The sequence below is a fragment of the Gambusia affinis genome, linkage group LG01 (assembly GCF_019740435.1).
Source record: "Gambusia affinis linkage group LG01, SWU_Gaff_1.0, whole genome shotgun sequence".
Lineage (NCBI taxonomy): Eukaryota > Metazoa > Chordata > Actinopteri > Cyprinodontiformes > Poeciliidae > Gambusia > Gambusia affinis.
The window spans coordinates 34,773,597-34,795,278 of record NC_057868.1 but is presented as its reverse complement, the minus strand read 5'-3'; the positions used below and the strand labels follow the sequence as shown (position 1 = coordinate 34,795,278).

At 37.4% G+C, this 21,682-nt stretch overlaps 2 protein-coding genes across 2 annotated transcripts in view; one reads left to right on the top strand and one right to left on the bottom strand.

The window, feature by feature from the left end:
• LOC122838681 (kelch-like protein 12) overlaps positions 1-21,682 on the bottom strand; it is a 57,476-nt gene that overhangs the window by 13,933 nt on the left and 21,861 nt on the right. The window lies entirely within an intron of this gene.
• Positions 371-14,974, top strand: LOC122838726 (tyrosine-protein phosphatase non-receptor type 1-like). The gene is made up of 10 exons (XM_044129632.1): positions 371-459; positions 581-859; positions 2,023-2,113; positions 3,124-3,224; positions 4,921-5,019; positions 5,117-5,254; positions 6,213-6,422; positions 6,946-7,107; positions 7,202-7,362; positions 11,876-14,974. Exons 2-10 carry the CDS (start codon positions 803-805, stop codon positions 12,150-12,152), a joined length of 1,296 nt encoding a protein of 431 aa, XP_043985567.1. The 5' UTR covers positions 371-459; positions 581-802; the 3' UTR covers positions 12,153-14,974.

The following is a 21,682-nucleotide window of genomic DNA, read 5'->3' as shown; positions in this document are numbered from 1 at the left end:
GCCAATTAGTGTTATTATAATACTACAAATAGTAATATTGTTATTATAAAACTATCAACATTGCCAATATATAATTGTAGTATATTACCAAGATTGCAATATAACTATTGTAATATTATAATACTACCAATATTGGTGTAAATTAATCATATATTACGTTTAATAAATGTGGCATATGTAGTGATATATGCTATTAAACATACAAATGGTTTTTTTTAATATATTTTTTTAAGTCTAAAAATAAACACTTACGTGAAGTTTATTCTCAAAATCGGGTTTCAAACATACTGCCTTCAAAGCAAACCTTCCACTCCCAATATGGCGGACACGACAACGTAACCTTTCCACTCAACGTAAACCTACGTGCGCGCTCCCTCACAAATCGAACGCATTTCTTTCCAGAAGCAAGATGCCTCCGCGCGCCCTCACACGTCAGTCTTTGCCATTGTTGTAAGAATGGTAAACGGATCCTCCTACTAATGGAGTTGTACTCCGAATATGACGAGAACTTGTAAATCAACTTCGGATATCACAGAACAGCTTGCTAATTCCTCTAAAACCCCACTCTGCTCTTTTTTAGCCAGCCAAGGACGGCAGCTGCGCTGCGTAGGAGGAGCTAGCGGCGTGTTTCCGCTAAAGAACAGGCCGAGGCAGCGATCTATGCAGCCCTACTGCTAGCTACCAGCAGCCGGACAGTTAGGAGCTAACACAGGAAATTGCTTAACTACAGTTTACTACGCCTTTATTACCGGGAAGCCGCGGTTTTACCTTTCGGGTTTGGGAACAAGAACGGGCGGCAGCGATGGAAGCCGAGTTTTGGGAAATCGACGAAAATGGGACTTGGAACTCCGTATATGAGGTTTGAACTGTGCAGACCATGGTGGGGAAAGATTAAGCCGAGGGCGAAGATTTCATGTTTTAGGGACAATCTTATTATTATTATGTTTAATTATTGCTGTATGTATGTATTTAGAAGTACGTCCCATCACAGAGCTTTAATCTGTAGTCTTTAATCTCATTTAATAATCTTATTCTGTCAACAGAGAACTTCTTTAAAGCTAATGACTTGTTTTTTCTCGCCATATACACGTTTCACATTTGAATAACAGTAGATGTTATATTAATTTTAGGTTTTTAGTTATTTATTATAACAATTTTGTAATTTAATTATATGTTTTACAATTTAAGTAGCTTAAAAACAAACAAAAACCATACTATTTATCCGGATAGTTATGCATAGTTTACACATTTCTGACCTGGTTGAGGTCAGTTGTAGAGGTTCTGTTGCATCATTGGTGTCACATCTGAATAACTTGTGTTCAGTTGTTTCAATCATGGAGTCTGTAAGAGTTCAGAAACGACTATTCATTTGTTTTAGCACTTTGTATTGCCTTGTTACTGAAAATGTGCTATGTAAATAAAATTGCCTAACCTTTTTAATATTTTAGATAGCCCGTAGTCTTCGGTATTGATTAATTCAGCTTATGATGTATTGAGAAGCTGCAATCAATCATGATAATTAACAGGCCTTGAACATGATCAATCTGTGATATTGTGGAAATTTCTGCTTTATAAAGGATTTATATAACCAGAGGTTTATGTTTTGGGGTATGTTGGGACAGGTTTAGATTTTTTGAGATGCATTATCTTTGGAAATCTACCTAAATTCACTCTATAAACTGGCTGTGTCAGAACTTTAAATGGTTAAAATCATCTCACCCTCTTAAAAGAATGTTTAAAATAAATATCAGAAGGACTAAATTTTATATATTCATACCCATGATGAGTGTTTAGTAAACGTATGAGCTACACATTTCTATGTTTTGCACAAATTTCTTCAACATGAAAAAACTTGACAAGTAGGTCAAAATTTAGGAAGGAAGAACCTCCTCCCCCCTGCACAGGACTTTCTTTGCACACATGCATAAATTTAGATTTTTCAAACATTGCAGTCACACTAAGATGTATAAAAATAATATAATGCTGTTTGTGAAACCATCTTCTTGGTTTGTTTTCCCACAGGACATTCGCCAGCAATCTTGTGAATTACCATGCAAGGTTGCCAAATTTCCCGAAAACAAAACTCGGAACCGTTACCGGGACGTCAGCCCCTGTGAGTTGCTCTTCGCCTTTCTTCACCTGGTCAGATTTTTAAAATAAAGAAACATACTGAAATATCCATGCTAACTGAGACGTGTCATGTTTTCATTTGACCAATAACATCGTTGCATCTGCTTGCTCCCATTTCTCCTCTGGCAGAGTAATAATTATTTAAAGGTAGAGTCCTGATCCTATTTTAAAAATCATTTTACACAAAATTTACCCAAGTTGGTGTTTTTTAATGCATTAAATTAACAAGGAGTTGGTAATTATTCTGACTTTGTATCAGAATAATTAATATTATTCTTGGTTAGTAGATTTTATTGTCTTATGAGAGTCGGTAAGTAATATATTTCATTAAATAACTGTTTACTCCTTTCTACTCTTTTTCAAACAGAAAACTGGTGCTAAGCTAATAATTTTTTTCTTGGTTATGTATTCATGTTTTCTCTTGTTATACTGATTGCTTGTTTTGCTTGTAAAAACTTGGTTGAAATGAAATAAAATTCACAAATCATTTAATAGTAAATAGGAAAATCCAGTTCTTATACTTTATTGCTCCACTATCTTTTCTCCAATAAACTACTGTTGTGTTTCCACCTAATCATGCAGAGTACATATTATTGTTCAACATTATTATCTAATAAACTAAGCAGCTAACAGAGTTTAACATTTGAACTTTGGTGGTTTCCTCTTTTCTTCACACTGAATGAGCCATGCAAAATTGTGCAGTCGGCGTTGCAAATAGTTACGGTTTTTCATATTCGCATTTAACGAGATGTGAAAATGAGGAACCCGAAACTAAGTAGTTCTGTTTACGTTTTTATCTCAATAAGTTCCCTGGGCTGGTACCTGTCAGGGTGAGATTCACATGGTGTCTGTTTTCAGTCCGTCCAGCGACGCCCTTTTCTCACAGCCAGTGGAGGACGCTGTGTGGGAGCGTTGTTATCGATTTAAAATTGAAAAACTAAAACCAGATGAAGTTTCTTGTTGCTTTTCTTTGTTTCTCTTTCTGTTCTGCAGTTGACCACAGCAGAATCTGCCTGCAGCTGGGTCCAAACGACTACATTAACGCCAGCCTAATAACTGCAGAAGAAGCGCAGAGGAAATATATTCTTACTCAGGTGAGACGCAGACTTTACTCAGAATATCTCTGTATTGTAATAAAACGTATCTGTAATGTTGCACAGCCTGACAGTAATTTAAAAGCTACAAGCAAACCTTTCAGTAAAATGTAAGAATATATTGGATTATGTGACATATTGACTGCAACTAAAGATTGTTCGGACAATGAATTGATTTAATCGGATAAAAACATTTACATTGTGCAGATTTTTCATGTAACCACTTGAGTGTTTTTATGCAAGATTAGAAAAGCATTAAAAAGATACAAAACAAACAATTAAATTTTATTTCACACTTTATTGCCTGAATCGCTTTTTAAAACAAATTTTTATTATTTGGCATTTAATTGAGCCCTGATACGTAATGTTGTGATGTTTTATTTTTTACTTTATTTACTGATTATCACTCTTATTATTTTATTATATAAAATATGCCCTGTTTAAAACGTGATTCTGAAATACAGGCGTAAAGTTGGGTTTGTTAATATACTTTTTCCAAAAGTTTCTTGGTTAATACAGTGAACTCCTGCGAACCCGCAAATATTTAATATCTGTGAATACTCAAGTCCTCCTCTAAAAATGCGTATTTTAATAGTTTAAACATCAAATATGTATTAATACCCACTCTGGAAACTGTGTTAGCACTAGCACAGAAGCTAACATCTACTTTCTTCCTCATCGCCACTGTTGGAGGTTCAGCCAATCAGCACTAAGGAACATAAATGGAGCTCGTGGATTGGCTGCTTTGCAAACGCCAGCCAATAGCGTGTCAAGATGCATCCTAGGTATTTTAGCATCACAAGCTGCATTTTCTTTCAAATATTTAGATATATTTTATGGAAAAATCAACAAATAGGTGGATTTTCTACTAATAGTTTGGAGTTGGGTTCTACAGGCATCTCTCTACTTTTTTTTTTTTTTTTTTTCTGCTGCTCAGCTCTCACTCTCACTGCCTGAGCCCAGCTCATTGCAGAACTTTGTTGTGATTGGCACAACAACTCGTCTTCTTTTTCTCAAATGAATTTAAGAATATTATTGTGATAACAAAAATATTTTTGGCAAAAAAGCTATTTATTGTTTTGTTTTGTTTTTTGGTAACTGTAGGGCATAGCGTTCGTAGCGCCACAAACACAAATACCGTTCTCAAAAAACATTCCCATTTAAAAACGTTCTTCAGGACGCCACTTACTTGAAGAAGTGTGATTTATATCCCTAAACTGCACACACTAACTGCATTAAATCAGAGTTTTGAATTTACTGATATTTGATAGTTTTGTGGAACAGTGGAGAAAATGGTAAAAATAAAATCTTCGATAATACTGTCAGTTGTTTTTCACTGGATATATATTTAAGGGAAATTTATTGAGGCAATGATGCATCAAAATTCTTGTCATGATGAGAAGTTTTTCATGATAAACGATAAATGCCCACCCCTAACCGAGGACTTAGTTTAGTTACCGATTAGGATCGGTAGATTTGTTAGCAGTGTTTTCGTTCATTTTCCTTTTTGTGTCAAACAGAAACTAAAAGTTTGATTAAAATTTCACACAAAAGAAAGAATGCCTGCTTTCATAACAAAGCAAATGCATAAATAAAATAAATACACTACATCCAAAAGGATTTATGATCAGACAAGACCTTCATATTTGCCATTTTACGTCGTTAAATGGTTGTTTTCTCTGTCGTTTCTTCTTAGGGACCCCTTCCAAGTACATGTGGTCATTTCTGGGAGATGGTTTGGGAGCAGAGGACCCGCGGAGTCGTGATGCTGAACCGGGTCATAGAGAAAGGCTCTGTAAGCACCAGCTGGCTTTCAAATCAACTCTCCGTCTCTCTGCATTTCCTTTTCTTCAGGTTTCTTATGTATAACCTGCATTCTCCTTTGGGTTCAGATCAAATGTGCCCAATATTGGCCTCAAAGAGAGGAGAAAGACGTCATCTTTGAAGACACCAACTTCAAGGTCACTCTCGTCTCAGAGGACATCAAATCGTACTACACAGTCCGACAGCTGGAGCTGGAAAATCTGTCTGTGAGTTGCTCCTCACGATTATCAGAATGAGTCCAGAAGCTGCATGGCAGCTGCTAATGATGCTAATCTACATCGTGCTGATGGCTTTGATTGTTGCTGAGGGTGTCTGTGCATAATCAGGAAGTCCTAAACTCCTGTTTCGAAAATAGAAGATGGAAAATTAATTTAGAGACATTTTATTTTGTCATGGCAAGACTAATTAATTTTGTGTAATCTGTGGAGTTTTCTTCCTCACTGGTCTTTTCTGTCAGGCAAAAGTTTGACAGACATTACGACGGAGCCTTAGAAAATAAAAAATAAATAAAATTACGAGAATAATGTTATAGAAGAACAAAATGACAATTTTTTTATATTATTTTGAGATATTATTATCTCATAATATTTTGACTCGATTTTCATTATTTTATTTTATTTTTTCTCACCATGTCTTTAATACTTCGTCGGCGTTGAGGCTACTGCTAAATAGCTGCCAGCTGTTGCTAACCCATACGATGCTACGTGGATTTTGTTCCAAAAAAGCTCGACTCTTTGGGGGTTAAGCAGGAAGCTGCTGCTAAGAGCCTCAAATAGACGGCAGAAATGTCACATTTTTTATCCGCTGGCCCGGCTGAAGATTCCCAGAAAACGTGAGGCGCTGCCGCTAACACTGATTCTTAAATTTAATTCACAATAGTCTTAAAAAGTGTTAAATTTGAGTTGGTTAAACCTTGATCGTTCCTGTAAAGTCGTGTGTGTGAGCTGATCACTGAAGAACTGAAACATCACATGAAACAAATTTTCTTCTTTTCGCTTCTCTTATCCGTGTTTTCTCAGTTTCATTTGCTGAAACTGCAGCTTTTCTTTGCTATTTTCAGTTCTGAGAAATAATTTGCATAGCAAAAAAAAAAAAAAGAAAAAAAGTCCTTTATGCATTCACTGGATTTCTTCTGAACGATTTCACTCTGATCTGCCCCTGCAGACTCAGGAGACGCGTGAAATTTTACATTTTCACTACACGACCTGGCCTGACTTTGGGGTCCCAGAGTCTCCAGCCTCCTTCCTCAACTTCCTCTTCAAGGTGCGCGAGTCGGGCTGTCTGAATGCGGAGCACGGGCCGGTGGTGGTCCACTGCAGCGCTGGGATCGGACGCTCCGGGACCTTCTGTCTCGTGGACACCTGCCTCCTTTTGGTTTGTGTAGAATCATCATCAGAGTCGTAATTTAATGTTTTCAGTGGAACAAGACAAAGTTTTAGTCTAGAAACAGTTTTTACCTGTTGTTTTTACAGAAGTATAAACGTCTTTTTGCTGCTTTTTTTTTTTTTTTTTTACAATCGTAATATAGACGTGTTTCTGTTATTTTTTTACAGATGTAAAAATGGCATTTTGCTGTTATTTTTACTAATATAAGATGGTTGTTTTGTAGTTATTCTTACAAATGTAAAACAACATTTTGCGGTTAATTTTACAGATGTAAAACCTGCTTATTTCTGTTTTTATTTTTTTTACAGATGTAAGAACAATGTTTTTCTGTTATTCTTACAGACGTAAAATGGTATTTAGCCGTTATTTCAGTTAGTACTGAAAACTGTGTTTAGCTGTTATCTTGTACAGATGTAAAAACGGCGTTTAAATGTTATTTTTTACAGATCTTAAAAGGCGTTTTTGTTACGTCTACAGATGTAAAAACGGCGTATTGCTCTTATTTTTACAGATGTCTCTCCGTAAAGACCCGTCTTCGGTGCGGATCCGTGAAGTGCTGCTGGAGATGCGTCGTTATCGAATGGGCTTGATACAAACGCCAGACCAGCTTCGCTTCTCCTACCTCGCCGTGATTGAAGGTGCCAAGTACATCAAAGGAGACACTTCTCTCCAGGCACGTTCTTCTTCTTCTCTTCTGAGTTTTTTTTTTAAAGATGTTTTCTTAACTTAATAAAAATAACGTGAATATTTCTGCTTTTCTTCCTAAGGAGTCGTGGAAAGAGCTGTCGAATGAGGAAGACGACCCTCCTGAGTTCACCCCGCCGCCTCCTCTTCCTCCTCCCAGAGACCCTCACAACGGCCGAGTGCAGCCATGTTTTTTCCCAGATGACGTAGAATTCATCCAGCGTGTGGAAACTTCCCAACTGAGGTAAACATCCGAAATACGGGCCTAAAAATCTACACATGCATCTCAGTAACTTTAGGAAATCTTCAAAGTTATTTTTTAATTTAATTAGGAAAAAAAGGAACTTGTATAAGCCAAAATCGTCTACATGCGAGTTATGAATCTAATATAGTTTTGGGTGAAAGGACTGAAATTAATCACCTTTTTAATTATGTTATAGTTTATTTTTACATGTGGCTGTGGTTAAAATTGCTATACCATCCTCTCTTGGTACTCTTTTTTTTAAATCAAACTTTTTCCTTCCACTTAACTTTCAATGAAAATGCTTGGATACAGCAGTTGGTGAATGACAAGCTTCTTTAGAAATTACACTTTGTAATGTTACACTTTGGCGTGTGGAGGGTGTCTGTGCCCATTACATGATCATGACATAACATAACATGCTTGTAGTAAAATTAATTGGATTATAGTTTGCTGTGAGCCAAAATCATCAAAGTGAACAAAAATAATCGCTTTGTGTGTAATGTATATCTATACACATTTGGGTTAAATTACTGAGATTAATCACCTATTTCATGATATTGTAATTTATTTTTAGATGCGGCTGTGGTTAAAATTACTATGCCATTCTCCTTTGGTACTTTTTTTAAAATCAAACCTTTTCCTTCCACTGAACTTTCTATCAAAATTCTTGACTGCAGCAAATTTATTTGCAATATATCTTTTCTAGCTTGTTCAGTTGTCTGTGGGACAACTTTCATGTTTTGTTTAGGGCCTTACATGGTCGTAGCACTTTTTCCTTCCACTTAACTTTCATTGAAAATGCTTGGGTACAGCAGTTTGTGAACAGCAAGGTTTTTTTTTTAAATGACCTCGTTGGCTTGTGGAGGGTGTCGGTGCCCATAATATTATCACTAGATAATATAACATTCCTGTATAGATAATAGATAATATAACACAAATTTTAGCAAAATTTGTCCAAATGAACAAAAATACTTTGTGTGTAGAGAACCTATATATTTTTGGGTTAAATTACCAAAATTAATCAACTTTTTAATAATTCTGTAGCTTAGTTTTTTTAGACGTACCTCAGCTTAAAATTGCTACACCATCCTCTCTTGGCACTTGTTTTTAAGCACACTTCTTCCTTCCACTGAACTTTCCATGGAAATGCTTGGACACTGCGGTTTGTGAACAGCAGGCTTCTTTGGAAATGACCTTTTGTGGCTCCTGCCAGGAGGCAAATAGCTGCTGGATAACTTTCATGTCAGCTCTTCCTCATGATTGTGTTTATCATTGAAATGGAAACGAACAGATATATGTCACTCTGTGTGTAAGGAACCATCAGTTTCACATTTTACATTGTGAAACTGAGTTTCTGATATAATAATCGATAATATTCTTATTTATTGAGATGCAGAGCTTTTCCTTTTTGCATTATATCCTCATTATCTGGTGAAGCTTTTGGTAAATTATTACTAAGGGTTTGTTCTTGTCTGTAGAAGTTAGTTAGAAAATACATAAACAGACTTATTTTGTTTCTTTTAGTAGCAGCTCTAAACCTGGAGTGTGAATTAAGTTGTTATAAATAAACTGTGGCGCTCAATCCAGATTTTTTCCAACGAAGGAGTCCAGAGTCAGTTTAATTCAGGTAATCTGCCTCATCTTTCCTTTCCTCAGAACCGTTTTTCGTTAATGCCATCAGAGGTGCATTAGTTTTTCTTTATTTCTATTTTTTCCCCGGTCTACCTGTTTCTCAAGTCAGACTGATTTGCAGGAACCGAGGCGGCCAGAAGCAGAATAGATAGGATTTAAAAAGATTGCAGCTCTGAAGTAATCTGAGAATCTCGGTTCTGCTGTTTGGTTCAGATCTACTTTAATTCTGGAAATTAGTGCAGGGGTTCACATAATTTTTATTCACTGTTCAATAAACCTGCCATAGTAGCAAATTTTAAATTGTCTCATAAGTTGTTGCGATAAGTTATAATATTGTTGTTTAGAGGCCTTTTTTTTTTTTCTCCGAAGAGTTTTTTTTTATATTATATCTTTCTAAAGACATAATATAATGCAAAAACACATTCTCATAGGTAAATAAACTTAAAATTTTGATGAATATTTAACACTGGAACTGGAAGATATTTTAAATATCCAAAACAAATAAGCAAAACAATTAATAAAATTAATTATGAAGCCTCTGTAAGCAAAATTGTCGTTTTTGGTAGAAATGAGAAAAATAATAAATCATACAAATGGAAATTATTGAGCTTGTTTTAATTTATTGTGCGATTAATTGATTTATTGTTTATTATTCAATAATAATTACTTACTTAAGTCTTTTTTAGTCCATTTTATAGTCGCTACGCTAGCTTAAAGAGCAACCAATCAGAAACAAGAACCTGGAAGTAACATTTCAACAAATTATTTTTGCACATATTTTATAATATTAATTGGAACAATAAACTAGATTTTGATTACGAAAATTTTAATTCAGTCAAATTTTTATTTACGCCCCTCTAAGACCTTCTGGTGGCCCTTCAGGGGCCCACGACCCTCACTTTGAAAACTACTGACTTAGAATATTTTTGGAAATGTTCATTAAATCTGGTTCGTCATTGGCTGGCTTTGTGAGCCAATCAGCAAACGTAAACAAGACGCATGAAGTCATTGACACAGAGCGTAGCAGCAGTAAGGACAATAGACGGTTGGAGAGCCGGCTGCACCTGAGATGGTTTATCGTTGTTGTTTTGATAAGAATACTATGAGGAAACTAGTGGCGAAGATTTTAAATATGATTCTGACATCAACGAATCACGACACTTCCTGTTATGAATAGTCGTCTTTTTGGGTTTTTGACAAAAATGTTTTCTCAAAGTCCACTTGACGCATTTTTTCCACCAGATGTTTTTCCTTCCACTTAACTTTCCTTCAATACACTTTGTTTGTTTTAAGCCAGCTTTGTTCGTTTGCAGTGATACTTAGTGACTTTCTGCTGACATTTTAAATTAGTCTCTAGTGTCTGAGAAGCTACAATTTTAAGCTTTAAGTCATAGTAACCACACTTAACTAAAATAATTAAATTAACTTTTTGTTGAAACAATCACATTTCTGTACAAAAAGTTTGCATATATAGACTTTTTCTTCAAGTAAAGAGCAATGTGTAAAAAGTAAGTTTATACTTCATTTTCAAACAGTTATCAAAATGTTATATTGTGATATTCTGACTATGCTTGAAATAAATTAAGCTAATAACCTGTAAAGTGCTTTTATCGTTCCCCATCAGAGCCACTTTGTAACTTTAATAAAAAATAATGAAATCAGGTTTAACATATCGGGTCATGATAATCAAGTTACTTCCTTTCTACGTAAGGAAGTAACATGTAATTATTTGTAGATTTAGTCAGGAAACTTTAATGCTAATGCATGTTTTTCTAACATCGTACGATGTTCTAACCTCAACTGTTCAGAAACACACAGCAGATTTTACATCGTCATTATTCATCAGACAGAAATGAAACCAAAATGGAGAAGCTCTGTGGATAACAAATCAAACACTCTTTGGTCCTCTTGTAGAGCTTAAGAGGAAACGATGCTGCATTATTCATCTGTCATCAGCGACCACTTCTATATCTACATATCTATGTGCACAGTTTATATAATGCACATTTATTGTGATCTCAATATTTTGCATATCATAATTATTTAGGCTCAAGCTCAACTTTATGTTTAATGCAGCATTTATGTGTTTTTTTAGTAGAGAAGCAGACGTTGCACAAAGCAAGTTTATTTTAGTAAATCATTGACTCCACACTAAGTAACGTGTTGTAATTATTTGTAGATTTAGTCAGGACTTTCTCTAATACTATCACATGTTTTCCTAATATCATACGAAACCTTATAACGCTGTTTCCAAACTATTTATAGTGCCGGTGTTTTTTAGGCAAATAGTTTCATTTTATAACTGCGTCACCTTCAGCTGCATGTCATCAAACTTAACTTTAAAATTTGACGCCTTGAATTGGGGACTCTGTCTCTTTAAGAAGCTCCTGCTCTTTCTGGCACGTCGCCTTCATCACAACGTTTCTCCATGAAGCCGTTTGCAAACGTTCTCGTGAGATTCAGTGGGAAAGTGACTGTGGAAGGAGGGGAATACATCATCTAAAACATACATGGAGTTTTGCTGTGATTGTTTACTGTATGTTTGAGAAATCCTTTAGTCTCCATGGCAACCATTCAGCTCCTCCAGACTAGTGGCAGCAGCAACAAGCAAACACCTGCTGGAACTATGAGGCTTCTCATAGTTCCAGAACGGCTATAAACGGCATCATGGAGGAGCATTGTTGTGATGGAGTGCTGAAGGCAAAATTTAGGAAAGAGCAGGAGTTTTTAAAGAGACAGAAGGTTAAATTAAATTACCAAGTCAAATATCTTTTAAGTGATATTAGATTTTTAGAACAAGTGAAGTGGACAGTTACCATAACAATCACCTAAAAGGGAAATTTAACCTTTGTTCTGCTGTGCCTCTGGTTTGGTCTTTCAGATCTACAGCAGACACAGAGCTGAGGAACAGAAACCCGGCCGCCCCGGAGCCGCCTCCGGACAGACGGGACGGGCCTGTGGGAATCGAAGACCTGACCTCCGGCGCTCCAAGGAAAACCCAGCAGGGGGCGGCGGCCGAGGACGGGACGGAGGGAGCAGAGCGGGAGAAGGGAACCTGTCCTGCGCCGGGCGCTTGGTCCCCTCTGACGGCCCACGTGTGCCTGGGCACGGCACTGGCCCTCAGCGCTTACGTCTGCTATCGCGTCTATTTCCACTGATGTCTGTCCTTCCTCCTTCCTGTCGTCTTTTTTCTTTTGTTCCATGATGTGGACTCGGCTGGCCGGTCAGCCTGCGTCAACGCGGTTCGCCTGTGATCATGTTGTAAACGGTCGGCTGCCTCTCTTTACCCAAAACCCTCTTTGTGTGTACGCCATCTCCAACGCTCAGGGCCTCGCTTTTTCAGGTGCCACATCATAAATAAACGTGTGTGTGTGTGTGTGGGGGGGGGGGGGGGGGGCTGTGAGTGTGTGCGTTCGCCGACCCAAACGCAGACGCAACGTAAAACAGACGTCAGTCTGCTAAGGCGACAGGGTTTGCATTGAGCACCTCTGCCTAATTTACACGCTTCTTCTTTCTTATTTACCAAAATGACACCTTTGAATGTTTTTCCATTTTTATCCTAAACACGTTTAGTAACAGACTGATAATGATTTTGATCAAGCTGGACTGAAAACATGTCACTGAGGGAGAAGCTTTGTTCACACAGAGTTTATGAATGAAAGTGTGGATTTTGAATGATCTCTGCACACTAGTTATGCTTTTTGTATTCCTTTGTACGACGGGGTATTAAGGTCACTCTTGGAAGATAATTTAGAAATTGCTAAGGCTAAAGTCATAAAATTACGAGAATAAAGTCATGACATTATGACTTTTTCTTTTAATATTACAACTTTATTTTTGCAATATTATGACGTTCTCAAAATATTACGACTTTATTATCGCAACATGACTTTACTCTTGTAATTTGATTTTTTCTTAGTATGGCCCTAATATTTGTACATCTGTGAATCTATTCAGTGAAAAATATAGATAGTTCCCACATGATGTCACACTTCCTAGGCAGCTTCAACACTTTATCAATTATGCGTAAGTGATGTAAACGATGTTTGGATATTATTACATTTAAGGTTGTAAACACAAATGTGATAAAACAGTAAAGAAGTTTTCATTACATCCTGTAAAGGTGAGCAAACTTTGCTACTCCTGGTGCGTTCCAGTTACCTGAGAAAAGGCTAAGAAGTTAAGAAGTCTGTATTTTAACATGGCGTCGCCCATAAACATTGTTTGCAAAAACTTGCAAACATAAATTTAAGCTTTACTTCCCAAAAGTAAAACTGAAGGTTTTTCCAAATGGGAAGTCGAACTAGTGGCTGGTTAATGTCCAGAGGAAACACAATCCATATAATACAACACGTATTTGATCTAATTTAAGCATCGGTAATTCTGTGTACTAGTCGCCTACCAAGATGGCGCATTCCGGGGAAACTTACGTCCGGTCTGGTCTTGTGGGAACTATCTATTAATGCAACATTTACAGTAAGTACTAGATGCATTTTTTTGGGGGGTGACGTGTCTCCAGTTTCCAGGCAGAATCATGTTTTGTTTTTTTTTATTTCATTTTTATCCTGAGATGGATCACAACACATGGCTCTACATACTATCCGTAGTAAAAACCTCACCTGAAGGTACCCGACATGCCTTGTAAAGCAAGCGAAAGGTCAGAGTAGCTCACACCCAACTTGCCAGCAATAAAAAAAGGGCGTGTGGTGTCCTTTCACGTAAATAAAAATATCATTAAGGCGTTCGTTCATCTCAGTAATTCAGTTCAAAAAGCCAAACTGGTGTGATGTAAGATGAGCCTGTGGCTCTGCCAGGGTTTTAAAGAAAATACTTTAACATCCAGATTTTGTTCTTCTTGATTGTGTGTTGAGGCTTTGATTGTGTGAATTTATCATCGGGCTCTAAAAAGTCTTCAAAGATTTCTGCTCTGACTTTAATCTTGCTTGCGCACATTTTTCTACCACTCGTTTTCCTTCCACCTAACTTTCCAACTTAACCACGTGCCAATGACTTTGCATGACAGGAGTCGTCTCTGATTGTGCAGCTTGAACCTGAGTTTTGGGGGTGTTACAAGTGATGCACAGAGGCAAAAATTTCGGACGATATCTACATCCGATACTAATCTTGCTGATATACAGTATTTACTGATATTATAAATATTTCTGTACCGTTTTGACAGAAATAAATCCCAACAAGATGAAAGCAAATATTGGTTGTTAATACCGGCCTGGTTTTATTTATCGGACAGACAGATATGTTATAAAATGACTAAAATTGGCCAACACCGATATATCGTGCATCACTAGTTTTACCAGTTTGTCATGAAAGTTAATCGAATTAATGCTTTATATTTATCACTTTGTGAACTGAATTACTGAGCTAAATTAACTTTTCAGTGATATTTTAGTTTGTAGAGAGGTATGTGTAGGTCTCTGAGGTTGAGCGTGGGACCAGGGATTTTAAAACTAACCAAAAAAGAAAAAAAAGAATCAAACACCAGCAAAGAGATGAAAACGATGCACTGTTCTGATTTTTCATCGTGTCATGGTGTGAGCCTGAGCTGGCCGTGTCCCTCTGTATGATTGTTATTTCTTTTTTTGTTTTTTTAAAGCATGCTGCGTTTGTGAATCGGCAGATTTGTCCAAATAAGAGATTAGTTAAGCTGCTACCATTCGTTTACCTTTGGGACAAGACAGAGTTCAGTACTTTGTCCGACAGCTGTACTTTTCCTTAGAATGTATGAGCGTCCTGGCTGCAGGACACACCCTTATTAAATTTATATATAAGCATATATATATATTTCAGATCAGGTTTTAAGTGTGCCGAGTTCTTTTCCTGCTTTAACGGATTAAAACCTCAGCACCTGTGCAGTAATTGCACCACGTTTTCCCATTTTCTATACGTATGCTGAGCTTAGAAACGTATTTTTTTATTTACATTTGTTGTTTTCATTTTTAATAAAGAAAACAAAGGAAAAAAATGTCCTGTTTTTCTTCAAATTTATATGAGGAAACATTGTCAACTCTCTCCCATTCATCAGGTTTCCAACACTTTCTCTACACTGCAAAAGCATCAAGGTGTTTTTGTCTAGTTTCTAGTGCAAATATCTTAACACATTTGAAATAAAACTAAACTAACTTACAAGATATTGGAGCTTGTTTTAAGTCAATAGTTCCTTAATTTCGATTAAAAATATTGCTGCGAAAAGTATTTTAAAACAAACTGTGCTTCCTTTTTTAAAGTTATCTGCTCCATGATCAACTAAAGTATCTACAGTATCACTGTAGATATAAAACGTAAAGGTTTTGCACCTTTACGTTTTCATATGACAATAGTTTCTAAGCTTTTGGGGTTGATTATTTTATTATTTCAGCTGCATGTTTTACGTTTGAGTAAAAGTAGGTCGATGTATTCGGTATACTTAAATCGACCAAAACTAAGACGAATGCAAAATAGCTGTTCATAAATGGAAACCTATTTTTTGTACCACATGTTTTTAAGAATTACATTTATAATTTAGTTTTAAAAAGGACTCCGAAATAATTTAGTTGTGTCAAAAAGGTATCTGTTTTTTTCGCAACACAGCTTCTGCTTTTACAAGCGCTTTCTCCCGCCGGACACACCTGACCAATAAGCAGCCAGAATCTTCTCACGTGGTTTGTAGTGACAAGTTCTGATTGGCTTGTAGTTTTCTCTCGGTGTTGGCAAGCCTAATCATAAAATCGGTTTCGCTTTGCCATCTGTAATTACATTCCAGCTGTTTGAAAAAATTAGTTTTGACAAGGTGCAACTATATTATGACAACTCCAACTGGTAATATAAGATACCTGCATTAAATTTAAACTGAATTGTTCTTCTTACAAGTCGATTACAATTTTGACAGATTACAAATATTTCAACATATCTCAATGGCAAATTTTAGAAATCAGGTACTTCAATTAAGTGTTTTTCTAAGTCAGAATATGATTAGAGATGTTTAGATTTAACTAATATCTCCGGAAGAAGTTTAGTGCCACAAAACATAATTCTGACTTTGAACTTCTGAGATCAAAAGTCAAAATCCTGAGAAAAACTTCAGAATTTTTTGCCCCCTCCTTGGCCCTAATACATATTCCGTAAAATATGTGATCTCATAACTAATTTCAGATATCTGGAACGTCAGCGTTGTGAAACCGATTTTATGTTAAAACGGCCTGCAACACAGGCTCTAAACTACTGACTCCATCGGGGGGCGACATTGCTTTAAAGTTTAAACTCTTCCTGAAGTTCAAGACGCAATGCTTTGAATTCGCCACACGGTGGCTCTATTGAGATGTACAAACCACCTCTTGCTGTCAAATAATATTCTGTTCTGTTTTGGATTCTTTCCTGTTTTTGTCTTTTGTACCTATGTTTGCAAAACAACCTTGTGTTTTGCAGTAAGAAAATGTAATTTTTTTGTTTGTTTTAGCATGAGCTGAAGTGTTAGCCTGTTTGTCACACTTTCCATTCATTTCTAGTATTCATGCCATTTTCTTTTTTTTCTATTATTTAAACTAAAATGTTCTTGCCTCTAAAACCTGGACTTTATATTCCAATATTTATTCTGGCCGGTCTTGAAACAGGTGACATAGATAAACACTTTTGTGTTTTTTTTTATTTTTTGGTCCCCAATGGGGGTTTTATACAAACAGATGTAAGGCTGATGTAAAAACGCAGAGCTTGGGGCCGGGTGGGTGAACTTTGGAAAGAAAAACAGAAGATGAACTTGTCCAGAGACAGTCTGCTGCGTCTGCTTGAGGAAACTCCACCGCATTGGGGTGTAGCGCAGATGATTTAGCAACTGTCTTGGCGAGCACTTCCTGTTTGGGAAAGAAGGATGCGCTGGTACGTGCTGTTCAAGAATGCAACTTAGTGAGTAATAGCACTCCCAACAGTGTTGGTCTGACGTCAAGCACACCAGCAAGTTAGAACTGGTTGTAGGAAAACTACAATCAAGGTGTAGCCAAGCGCCGGAAGTCCTTTCAAAGCCACGCTTGTTTCTAGTGAAAAAAGTCTGATGTGACAGGACTGCCATGACTCATGTAACTTGTGGTTAGGGGTATTGTTCTGTTGTAAACATACACATCTGGAGTGACACATTGAACGGCAGGCAATGCAAAATTATTTTCTTCCTTTTCCAAACTAATTTATGACAGCTGTGTCTCCGCTCTCAGATTAACAGCGGACAATGCTGAGTTTACAATCTGAAGCAGTCCAAAAAGTACATCTGCCCTGCCCTGCTGACTCTTCCAGCATGCGTCCTCAGTTTAGTTATTAACCTGGAACTTCCCAGGCCAGCTGAGGGTGGGAGTGGAGGGAGGGCCCATGGCTCGTAGCCTGCAGATGATTTTCTGCTAGGGCTCTGCGAGGATCAGGAAATTCCTGAAATTGAGGAGAGTCAGGTCTTTCCAAGTGACTGTGCAAAGTCTGAGTCAACACACGCTGCCTTACAGCGGAGCGCTTATTGAAACAGCAGTTCAGGAATACCGTGTCTCTTCATGCCTTTTCCCCTTTCCATACGTCATGTATCAAAAAGCGAGTGATTGTTTTCAGTTATTGACACATGATGACAAATGCTGACGGGGCTTGCTCAGGTAAAATGCAAATGAATGTTTTACCGCCGATCCAACCTACTTCCTTGAACAAGTTTGGATAGGTCTAAGGGCTTTGTCGTTCTTAGATAATGAAATTTTAGTCTGCTTGGTTCTGCCTATTTTGAGCTGTTTTAGGGCCTCTGTCACTTTAGATCCAAATAAGCTACTACAGGTCACGCACCTCAACTCAACGTTTACACTCGCATGTGAAAACATCTGCAAACTTATGTGCAATTCTACAACTGTGCATCTTTGAAAAGCATTAATAGAGCCTCCTGCACAAACAACAAGAATGCAGCAACTGGTTTCTGGATGGTAAGTCAACAAAACTCTTTTCCAGCAGCCATTGTACAGCGCACACAGAGGTAAAAACAAGCTGACCAAACGGGCTGGAGTTCTGGTTGGGTTGCTAGTTAACCCAATTTATTTAAGATATTTGAATAAAACATGTCTTAGAAAGATTTGGATATAAGGAGGGCAGCTATAGGAGGAAGCTGGAGTTAATAATACCTCTCTGTACATCTTAAGATCGCTGATTGAGATTTCATACTATGCTGGAAGTTGACTAACCCATGTCAGATCATTTCTGTTCCAAAATCCTTTCTGGCCTCCTATAACAAACTCCTAAAAAGTTTGTTATATTCGGTCTAATTTATAGCGAAAACAAAGTATCTGAAAAGTGTGGCATGCATTTGAGTCAATAACTTTTGTAATGAATTATAGAATTATAGTCTTTTGTCTCCACCACCTTCGCAGAACCAATATTTTTTTTCTGTTACATAGCTTAAGTTACATCAGACTGGACAGAGAACATCTGACATACGTTTTTAATTCTAGACACAAATTCTCAACTGGATTTATATCTGGACTTTGATTAGGCCATTCTATCATTCACATGCTTGGAGCCACATCATGTGGCTCTGGCTAAATGTTTAGAGTTGTTGTCTGGTTTTCCTCCAGGGTTTCTATGTTTCGTTCCATCTATCTTGAAACCAACTCTGAGCATCTTTCGCCAGCACCATGTTTCACCCCTGGGTTGTGTGTTTTTAATGTAGGTCGAAAAGATTTTAGGGTTTAAATCAACTAAAATTATGGCTTTAATTGTCAAAAGAACAAACTTTGGTCTGCATAAAAATTCCGGTCTCAGTTTGATTGAAGATCACTCTGGCGCAGTTTGAATGCAGAAGTGAATGTGAAGCAGACCCGAGACCAAAGCAGGAAGTGCACTACAGCGCAGGGCCTTCTGGGTAAAAACAAGCAAAATAAACATGTAAGAAATGGCTTGTGGTCTTTTGCAAAGACAAAAGAGAAATCCTACAAGTGCTAAAATCTGGCCCTACTCCATTTTTGTTTACATTTTGTGAAGAAGAAAGTTGCGCTCTGTATCTTCTTCAGAGGTTTTTGTGTCATTTCTTTCAGTGGTTATCGGTGCAGCGCCCCCACAGGCAAGGAGGGGAACAGATTGTTTTTAAAGGGTTTCGTTTGTTTGACAGTGCGGTGTGAAAGCAAAGCAACTGAAAATGTAACAATGTTGCAGTTTTGATCTCCAGCTGAACAAAGTCTGGGAAAACATCCCGGTCATATGATGAGGGCAACTTCTTCCATGTGATTGTGGAAAACTGCAACCATGGTCTTTTATGTCCTTCTTTCATGGAAGGTTTTCTTTTAGCCACTTCTTTAGCAGGTTTGTGGAGTACACAACTAATAATTTCCCTGTCAGCACATTCTCCTACTAGCTTCTTCAGAGATACCATTGCTGCTTCTCTGATTTATAGTCTATTTGTCTTAATTTAGCTTAATGACTATGTTTTGATAGACATTCAGTTGAGCCATACTGTTTCCATTCTCAGACGAGTTACCACAATTACCACAGGCTTCTTGGCTGATTCTCTGATTAATGCTCTCCTTATTCAGCCTGTGAGCTTAAGCAGGAAGTCATGTCTTGGCAGGTTTGCTATTGTGCCATTGTTTTCTAACTTAACCCTTTTAAAACTCTTCCACACCTGTATTCCTGACTTGTCTGCCGTGTTCCTTGGTCTTTATCATGCTGTTTGCTCACTAATAAACTTCGTACTCCTTCACAATACAACTGGATTTATACTTAAGGAGTTTTCACACCTGTTAGTCCGGTAGATTCGACTCGACTGGGGACAAGAGTTGCAACATTTGATACATTTTCAGCTGCTGTGGTTTGTTTTCATACTGTACTGTGTCAAACAAACCAAACTAATCAAAAAACCTGTTCAGTCCTTCACCTGTGGTGACACCAAGAACTACCAAAGAAATTGACAAAAAAGCCTCTGGAGAAGACATGGATGCAACTTCCTTTTTCACAAAATGTAAACAAAAATGGAGGGGCCTCAGATTTTCGAGGTTGTAGGATCTCTTTTTTTGTTTTTGGCAAAAGACCACAAGCCAATTCTCAACTAGATTTGCAAGTTTGTCTTGGTTGTATTTACCCAGAATGCTCGCTGCTTCAGTACGCTTCCTGTTTTTGGAGCGGTTTCTGGTTCACTTTGCGTTGATATGGATTCAAACTGCATTAAAGTTCACTTCAGCCAAAGACCAAAATTTATAGTCCACTGCCAAAACAAGTACTTTTGGTTTAGTTTCTAATGCAAATATCTTAACAGACTTGAAATAGGACAAAACTAACATACAAGTAACTTCTCAGCAGGAAATTATTTTAAGTCAATAATTCCTTTTATTGATGAAAAAGGACTAGTTCCATTAGGAGATTATTTCTCTCATAACATGAGAAAGTTGTCAGGTTTTAAGATAAATAATCAGCCAGTGGAACTAGTCCTTTCTCGTCAATAATAAGGAATTATTGACTTAAAACAATTTCCTGCTGAGAAGTTACTTGAAATAGGATGAAACTAAAATATTTGAACTAAATCTAGACCAAAAATACTTGGTAAGATTTTGTATTGTTGCAGTGTTGGTCCACATTGGAGTTTGGTTGCACATTCACACCTCCACTAACAAACTAGACTTTGATTAGAGCAGACTAAACAGGACTGTTGTAAAATAAAATATGCCTTACTTTAAGTACAAATCTGTACATCTCTTATCTATATTCAATTGACTTCATATTGGTTTCTGCTGATATTTCCCTCAGCAAAAGGGAAATTTGGTGGACAGGAAGTTTGGTGAATTATCCCAACTACTAACTACACACCAGTCTGATGACGGTTTATGCTAATTCAGCATAAGTGCATCATGATTAATGCTACAACATGATGAGCTTTTAGTCACGGAAACATTTTTCTGCAAAACAAGCAGGCCGGGCCGTTTCTGAGCTGTGATGGAAAAGCACTGAGTTGTTTTCATTGGACTGCAGTTTCAGACATCGATGGTTTACGTCTGTTGAGACATTCACTCGTGAGCAGTTCCTGTTCCTGTTCCTGCCCCCCTCTGGTTGCTGCTTTGAGGACCAACCGTCACACACGCACACACGCATACACGCAGACTGCCATAGCATAAGCTATCTCCTGTGACAAACTAAGTTCATGCATGTAGGTCAAAGCATAAATACTGACAGACTTGAGCTGGTGGTTCCCCGTTTCGAGCGCACGGCACACCGATGACGTTTGTCGACATGCATGTAAACAAAGTTTGGTTGACCTCCATGGCTAACCGCAGATGTCATCACAGTGTTCTTTTGGTTTGGTGTTGATGTTTTTGACTCCAAACAGCGGTAGAAAGTAAGGCAGGTAATGGATGCATTTCTTGTGACGACTTTGAGTTTGATTTCCTGACGCACTACACGCACGCCAGCTCACACCTTGGAGGATAAGATTCAGCGAACGTGAGGATGGCCACATAGTTTAAAGAGTGTGGGTGGTGACATTTTTTCATTGTTGCCACCCGCAACAGCACACCCTGCTTCCTGTTGAGTAATCCATACATGTCTAATTCTGAACATTTCTTACGCGTATTTTATCTATTTGTTCTGTGATTTCATAAGTAAATGACTGAAACACAGCTTCCTACCGCAGTAGATCAGCTGCAAATGTTTGACGTTTTTGTAAACATTTTCCCTCAGGTTATGATCGTGTAATCACAAGATC

Coding starts and splice junctions, on each gene's coding strand:
- LOC122838726 (XM_044129632.1), top strand. CDS start 803: ATGGAAGCCGAGTTTTGGGAAATCGACGAAAATGGGACTTGGAACTCC. Junction 2,114..3,123: donor TTACCGGGACGTCAGCCCCT/GTGAGTTGCTCT, acceptor TCTGTTCTGCAG/TTGACCACAGCAGAATCTGC. Junction 7,108..7,201: donor AAGGAGACACTTCTCTCCAG/GCACGTTCTTCT, acceptor TTTCTTCCTAAG/GAGTCGTGGAAAGAGCTGTC.